Genomic DNA, 8,112 nt, shown 5'->3' with positions numbered 1-8,112 from the left:
TTTTAAATATTTTTTTATAAATATGTTCAAAGTTTTTAAAAAATAAAAAATATTATAAATAAAAAAATACATTTTTAACAATTTCAAAATAGATATTAAAATATATAAAATTAAAAATAAATTTAAAATAAAAAATTAGAGTACGAAAAAAAAATCTTAATTTTTTTATCATTATTAAGTGAAAGTGACAAAATTTATCTAAACTGCTTTTATCTATATAAAAATTTATTATTAAGGTATAATTTCTTTCGACATCACAACCATTATTTGGTTAATTAATACCACTGAAAAAAGGAACGATGATTTTACGGTTTTTTCACAATCATTGTAATTTCTCAAGGTAGAAGGTGTTTCTGTAATTAGGCTTAACCTCAGGGGTGCTAGTATAATTTATCCAAATATTTTCACATCATGTCTTATCGAACGGTTGAGAGTTGGACCGTATGATAAGCGAGTGGGACGGCGTAGCTGGCGATGATTACCATTTACCAGTAGTTCAAACCCTAAACGAAACATAAAAATATCTCCATATCTGTACGTATCTGTCTATAAATAAAGGAAACGCACCGCATCTCCCCCTCACTCGTTTCGCTCTACCCAATCAACATTCCGTATCTGTCTCCACAACAGAAAATACATAAAACGATCTTTTCTCATCAACGCTCTCTTCGAACCCTAACCCTAATTTCCCATGGCTGAGGAAGAGATTGTGGCTGCGCCAAGCCCTGTCCCGCTGGATCATAAGAGAAAGCATGAAGAGTTGGAGCCGGGAGCTCCAAAACCGCCCGCCGCCGACTCAGACGAGGACGCGAGCCAGGAGAAACCCGAACCGGTCGAGAATGCTGATGAGGGCGAGGGTAAGGAGGAGGCGCCTGTTGCCGATGATGATTCCGACGAGTCCGAAGCGAAACGGCCTCGTTTGGAGCAGAACTCCGATGGATTAGGTATTACTTTCTTTTTCTTCTCCGATATTTCGTCCCTAGCGTGGCTAGTGTTTTGGCATTGTTTTTTCTGTGGGCTTCTCTGAAACCCTAGTTTTTTTTTAGGTTTTCACCTACCTTTTGGTTCGAAATACATGGAATGTAACGAGTTCCATAAATTTTTACCCTGGACATGCATATTTCAGTGTTTATAGGTATATATGCGTATTTTGTGTGCATGCACTTCAAGGTTGGAACTTATATTTAAAATTCTTATAACAGTATATTTTATTATTAACGTCCACGATAATATGTTCTCTATTGGATTTCTTTTTTTATAAAAATGTATATTCTGGGAAAAATTAATTGCAACAACCTGTTGTGCCCTAATGGGAAGGGAAGGGAAGAGATGCGTGCAAGGGGTTAGATAGTTGTGTGTGTGCTTGTGCTATTCCTGAGTTCGGATCACAAACTCTTTTTTTTTGGAATGTAAAATTTGTGGTGACTGTTAAAATTGGGTTTGTGATAGTAGTTACTGAGAATGGGGTGGAGAAGATTGACAAGCCTGTGGATAAGGAAGCTGATCAGCCTACTGAAGAGAATAAGAGCAAGATTGAAATTGATCAGCAACCAGCTGAGGATGATCCAGAAACGGTGAATATGGAGGAAGCTCCTGCTGGCGAACACCAGAAAGAGGAGATCCAGCAATCATCTACTGAGAATCAGATTGACAATTCACAGCCCCTCCCGCCAGCAGAGGTGCTCAAGGAATCCTCAGTAGAACAAGAACCTGTATCAGATGGAAAACCCACGTCAAGGAAGATGGAGGTTCCTAATACAAAGGTGAATATTATACACCTTAATTGCTATCATTTATGTTTTCAAGGAATGTTGTTTATCCAGTTTATTGTCTGATTCGTGTTTGTGTTGGCAAGAAAGGGGCCTTTCTAAGTGTAGAAGTTTATTGCCTAAAATAAAGGAGGTAAAACAAAGTGTATTGAGTTAACATTATTTTGTGTAACTTTGATTGTTGACTTGTAGTAATTCACTGTTGCAAATCAGGGAATAAATTGGTTAATTAATCCATTGAAGTTTGCTTGTAAATCCATGGTACAAAGAGATTTTATGAATAGGGACTAGCATGATGGTTGAATATAGATGAAAATGTTCTCTCATCTACAACTTCTTTATCCAGGCACTACTTAGTTATGGATTTATTGTGGAATGATTGGAATGCTGTGGCCTTTAAAATAAGGGAATTCAAAAGGAGTGAGTTAATTTCGTTAGGCAAGATATTATCAAAACAAGTAGATAGGCTCAGAAGTTTTGGTTCTGGAACTTCATTTTACTTTGACCTTTTGGCACACGCTTTCAAGGGTATTTTTCCCTTTCAGCACTTCAGTTTCTTAAGTTATAATACTATTCAGTAGCTCTTCCACAGGCCACACTGCCCTTGATGCAAAATTTTAACTCAATAGGCTTCCCTTCTTTTGGGTCAGTATCCAAACAAATCTAGGCTGTGTGGCTGGCATCATTTTCACTTGATTTTAAACTTTAATCAGTGAGGTTTTTTACTCAAATCAGATGTGTGGCAGAAGGGGGATCAGGGTAGTTATTTCCTGTGTTCATGGTTTGCATTTATTTGTAACTGAGTTGAGGTATGTGGCACTAGCAGAAGGTAGGTTAGACTCTAAACTAGGTTATCTTCTTTTCTTGCTGCTGAAATATCTAACTTGTAGAACACAAGTGTATGAAGAACTAATGGGGAGTGCAGGAATACAGTGATTTCTTGTATTGGAGCTGCCTACTGCACAAGGGGAAAAGTTTGTTTCCTGCCCCTTTGTCTTCCATCATATACCTGATCAAATACTTGATTACTTTCATCTATGGAATCATCAAACTAGTACTATATTTTATTTTATTTTGTTAGGTAAATTAAGATAGTATTTTATTTGATTAAAGATGTTTACTTAAATGTTATTTGCAACTTCTGGTTCAGGTTGGAGTTCTCATTGGCAAGGCTGGGGATACAATTCGGTTTCTGCAAATCAATTCGGGTGCCAAGATTCAGATTACTAGAGATGTTGATGCTGATCCTTCTTCGTCCTCTAGGGCTGTGGAACTAATAGGAACTTTGGAAAGCATAAGCAAAGCTGAGAAACTTATAAAAGACGTTATAGCTGAGGTGCAATGTTGTTGGCTTGTTGTTGGCTTATTTTTCTTTATAGATGGTTGCATGTATCTATGGATATATTGGTGGTAATAGTACCTTAAGTTGCATTTGTTAAAAGCTAGTTTACTGTTTTGTAGGCTGAGGCTGGGGGGTCCCCTGCCCTTGTGGCCAGGGGGTTCAATTCTGTGCAGGCTGCTGGAGCTGCAGAACAAATTCTTATGCAAGTTCCAAATGAGAAGGTGATTATGATCTCCTTTTTTATTAGTTATCTCTCGCTATATAAATAGTGCTTCTGATGTGGTGTGTTTTCAATTTTCCGACGTGCCAGGTTGGTCTAATCATAGGCAAAGGTGGTGAGACTATTAAAAGCCTACAGACAAGATCAGGGGCACGCATTCAGGTAGTTGATATTGTGTGGCCTTTCTCTGACATGCATGGAGCATGTGATTATCAACAGTGGTCATTACTAGCCAATGAGTTATGTTATTATACATATACTGACAGTGTCGTCTTGTTTAGTTAATGCCTCAACATGTTGCTGAAGGGGAGCAATGTAAAGAAAGGACAGTTCGTGTCTCTGGTGATAAGAAGCAGATTGAGATAGCACGAGACATGATAAAAGAAGTTATGAGTCAGGTTTGTTTCAAATATTCTCCTTGTATTTGAATAAATTGATGTGGATATTTGCTCTCTACTTTTCAGTTGTTATTTTACGTGCATATTTTGTATAGTTCAGGTCTTCAAGGGCTATAAAATGAAATAAGTTAAACAGATGTTTATATATGGCATACTTCCGTGCTGGAGATGATTGAAACATTTTGATTTTGATAGTATATCATTTAACACATGACAAACTTCAATGCCTTGTTCTGAATTCTTTTATTGTTCTTGGTTGGGTTTGTAAGTAATCTCATTCGGATCTATGGCTAAAATGTTAATGCATGAATATTGGGACTTATGTTATTAAATCTGAACAGTGAATAGCACGTGCCATCTTGCTTAAGCACCTCTTGGCTGCCTGATTTTGCACTTTATTCCAAAAGTATGTTATTTCATAGCTGATATGTTTTTCTTTTGCTTCTGCTTTTGCTTTTCTACTGCATGTGTAGAAGATCGCTGTTTGTTCGATAAGTTGTATACAGCTCTTTTAGTATACCGTATTATACCATTTTGTCTGGTCTAGGGCCCAGCATAATACCTGAGGATTTCTTTAAAAACACACATGGACTTCACCTATATATTCAGTATTGCTTAGTGGCTGTAATTGCCCATATCCGTAGGCCTGTGAATAATGTGTTAGTTTGATGATTTTGTAGGATTGACTAGCTAAAACTGGAAATTTCTTTTGCAATGTTATCTATTCAAGTCTAGGGTCGTGTGTGGACTTTCACTGTATTAGTTCTTCCGCATCCCAAATAAAAATGAATTCACTGTCATAAATATTTCTGTAAGAAATTGCATATGCATGAGTACATACGTACAAGAATGTGATGTATTGAAACAATATTCATACACGTGACAACTGTACATTGTGTTGCTTGAGGGAGGCCCTTCCATATGCAAAAGAAAGAATTGTATAGTTATGCATTAGAGTGAGAGTTTCATTACTTGAATAGAAATCTTGAGAGCATGCGATATTGATGAATGATCCATGTCAAAGGTCATGACTGCAGTTAGGAAGATCTTATTGTCAAACTGAGGGTTGCGATGATTTATTTATCTTGAAGGTGCCGATTTCGAATTGGTTGGCTTTAAAAATGCAGATTTGGCTATTGCCTTCCTCATGGGGTCAGCATTTCCTTCTTGGTGTAGCAATAAACAACCACTATTCACTCTTATCCAATGAAGAGAGGTATCAGGCATTAACTCTCGCGATTGCAGGATGTTAATAGTTGGTAAGATTGCTTTGAGACTTAAGAACTATGCTAGTCCTAGTCCCTCTCTGGCGTCACCATCTTTCTATGCATGGACCCTGTTGGTTGAAACTGCCATGCCTGGTTATACATCTTATTACAAGCTTGTCTGCGGTTCATATTTCTCAAATCTGATCTATTCTGCAACTTGAAGAATTTTGAATGTCAAGCTTTCCCAAACTTTATCTATTCTGCAACGCTTGAAGAATATTGAATGCCCTTTATTGCATTAGCTCTGGCACAAGTGTTGGCAAGTCATTGAGTCAAGCATCAGTTTTGGCACTCTGTTTTCCATAAGGATTATGAAAGAGCTTGTGTGCAATGTCCTACTTGCTGATGATTCATTTCCGTGTTACTCATCCATGTGTGCTTTTGTTTTCTTGCCCTGCTTTTTATTATATCTTAATTTGGAACAGTCTAACGTTATTTTGGTTTTATCTGAAAAGAAATGAAAATACATTCGCCTTTATTTTGGATATTAACTGCTGCTCAGAATGTGAAGATCTTATCATCTCTGGCTTTGTTGATATGGGCCCTATCAAAATGCCATTTGAACTAGTGGTTGGTGCTTCTACACAATCTTCTAATCACGGTCCACTTCCATTTCTGCAAAATTCAGAATACACAGGAGCCTTTCGGAATCATCATTTTTCTATAATTCATAGATACATGGGGCTGTTATTGACTTTCAGTTTAGGACTCAAGTTCTGGCTTTGATATGCTACATTTCTCTTCAAAAAGCCTAGTTGAGACATTAACTTCCCACTTTTTAGTCCAAGGTTGTGCAACATAGGTGTTGCACATGACTTCCAAGGAGTAATCAGTCCCTATTGACCAGAAATTTTAAGCCATATTTTGCATGTCCAAGAGATTATTAATATTTGTGTATGATTTGGTTATAATCCTTATTTTGATTACATCTTCCTGCTTCAGTCTTTTCTGAAGATTGCAGTCCAAGTGGTGGTAGGATTATGTTCTGGTTAAGGTTTTGAATTTTAAGAATTGAAATATCGTGTATAAATCTCTTACATTCAAGTACGTTAATTTCTGCTGTGTTATTTTCATATTGTGTTCTGTTTTAGCTCACATAAGAATTGTGTGCAATCTTGGATGTATACGGTCACATGTCCTTGTGTTCGCTCACCATCTATGTGCTATGTTAATGTTCCTTGGGATTATTTAACCATCATTTCTCAATGTGCACAAAGCTTCTTTCTTAGGTTTCAGATGACTGCGTTGTGTTCAACCATATCTTTTTTCTTCTTGATAGAAATCTTGTTAGTTGTATGTTTGCATGCCTGCTACTTTTGCCTCTTTTCAAATGTGACAAGCTAATGAGTATGAGCCCCCTCCCACGCGTTATGAGGCAGCAGCAGCATTCAAATTCATTCTGTTTCTTATTTTAACTTTATTATATTTTTAAATTGAAACTGACCAACTAAAATGTTCTAATCTGTTTTTCCTTTTGCTTTTTTTTTTTTTCTTTTTCCTTTCCCCCTCCTCTATTATATATTGCATTGATTACAGCCTGCGAGGCCATCTCTTTCTGGCGGTTATAATCAGCAGGTGTTTCGTCCACGTGGACCTGCTGGTCAGCCACAATGGGGACCCCGAGGTTATCCTGCACAAGCTGGCTATGATTACCAGCAGAGGGGGCCATATCAATCTCAGAATTCACAATATCCTCCTCAAGCATATGGTAATTATCCACCCCAACAAGTGGCTGCAAGAGGCAGCTTTGGTCCAGGATGGGAGCAAAGGCCTTCATCGATGATGCAAGGAGCCACACCCCAGAGCGGTGGTTATGACTATTATGGCGGGCAGGGTCATATGTCTGGTGCTCCAACATCCATCCCACTATCTAATCCTGTTCCTGCCCATGGTTCTGGTCCTTCCACTGCTATGGGCCCACATTCGCATGCAAATTACAATTATGGGCAACCACATGCTCCGGAGTATGGGCAGCCAGCTCCATACTCCCAATCTGGACCTCCTCCACAGGGCTATGTCCATGGATACAATGAGACAAAATATGAAAATCAGGCGGCCAGTCATCCTCCTTACAGTGGATATGGAGGTTCACAACCAGGGGTCTACCCTCAAGGAACACATCCAGGCTATGCTCAGGACCAGTATGGTAAGCCACCATCTTATGGCATGCCGCCACTTGGACCTCCTTCCCAACATTATGGCCAGCCTCGGGCTAGTCAACCAGGTGATATACTGTATCAAGGTCCTGTCTCGTCAACCCAGCCTTATGGTCAAACTGCACCATCTCAACAGGGGTACCCATATTCAAGTGGGCCAATGCAGCAGCAATCTTACCCTCCATATGGTTCATCTACTACTGATGGGTACAATCAGATGCAGCCTCCCTCGGGTTCTGCCCCAGTATATCCCCAGCAAGGCGGTCAGCCTATTTCAGGATATGGTCAGCCTGGGGGACCGCAGGCTCTTGGATATGCTCAAGGAGGTCCTACTGGAGGTTATATGTCTTCTTACCCATCTTCACAACCAGGTTACACTGAGCAGCCAGCACCTCAAAATAATTTAGGCTATGGCTACCAAGGTGCTGCAGACCCTGGCTATGTCAGTGCTCCTGGTTCGGCTTATGGTGCACCACCGACCGGGCAAGCTGGTTATGCTCAACCAGCTCAAACACAACCAGGCTATGATCAATCTGTTCCACAGTCAGGTGGTTATGGAAATGTAGCAGGAGGTGCGCCTGTCGGTCATGGGAAAAGTTTGTCACCCCAATCAGGCTATCCCCAGTATGATTCAACTCAGATGTATGGAGCCCAGCGCTGAAATTTTTGAAATTGACCTTAGGATAAGTTGGAGCAGAAAAAATAGGTTTTTTGTTTCCATCGGAAGTTGTAGTTTGCATTGGCGAAGTGTTACTTTTACTAGGGAACTATTGAGCATGCAATTAGAAAATATTGTTAAGCTGAAAATTGTTTATGAACCTCCTCAGGTTGTACTGGGCTGAATGTCCCTGCATTTGGGTCGAGAGAGATTATGAGGTATGAATGACCCACATGAATTTAGGTATTGAATTGCAGGGTATGTGAGAGATTTCCATGGAAGTATTGGGTCATGAGAATGA

General features: G+C 39.2%; 1 protein-coding gene across 3 annotated transcripts; it reads left to right on the top strand.

Moving 5' to 3' along the window:
• Positions 1 to 568: 568 nt before the first annotated feature.
• LOC127800259 (uncharacterized) lies at positions 569 to 8,092 on the top strand. Of its 3 annotated transcripts, none has more exons than XM_052334772.1 (7): positions 569 to 944; positions 1,453 to 1,763; positions 2,920 to 3,105; positions 3,231 to 3,332; positions 3,422 to 3,496; positions 3,613 to 3,729; positions 6,534 to 8,092. In XM_052334772.1, the coding sequence occupies exons 1-7, from the start codon at positions 692 to 694 to the stop codon at positions 7,812 to 7,814; spliced, it is 2,325 nt and encodes a 774-aa protein (XP_052190732.1). In that variant the 5' UTR covers positions 569 to 691; the 3' UTR covers positions 7,815 to 8,092. The 3 variants fall into 3 exon arrangements, with proteins under 3 accessions (XP_052190732.1, XP_052190731.1, XP_052190730.1); XM_052334771.1 differs by having other exon boundaries at positions 1,450 to 1,763; positions 3,422 to 3,493; XM_052334770.1 differs by having other exon boundaries at positions 1,450 to 1,763.
• Positions 8,093 to 8,112: the final 20 nt, after the last annotated feature.

Source organism: Diospyros lotus, chromosome 4 (assembly GCF_014633365.1).
Source record: "Diospyros lotus cultivar Yz01 chromosome 4, ASM1463336v1, whole genome shotgun sequence".
In the NCBI taxonomy this organism is placed as follows: domain Eukaryota; kingdom Viridiplantae; phylum Streptophyta; class Magnoliopsida; order Ericales; family Ebenaceae; genus Diospyros; species Diospyros lotus.
The sequence above is the reverse complement of the archived record's forward strand: the minus strand, read 5'-3'. Positions and strand labels throughout refer to the sequence as shown.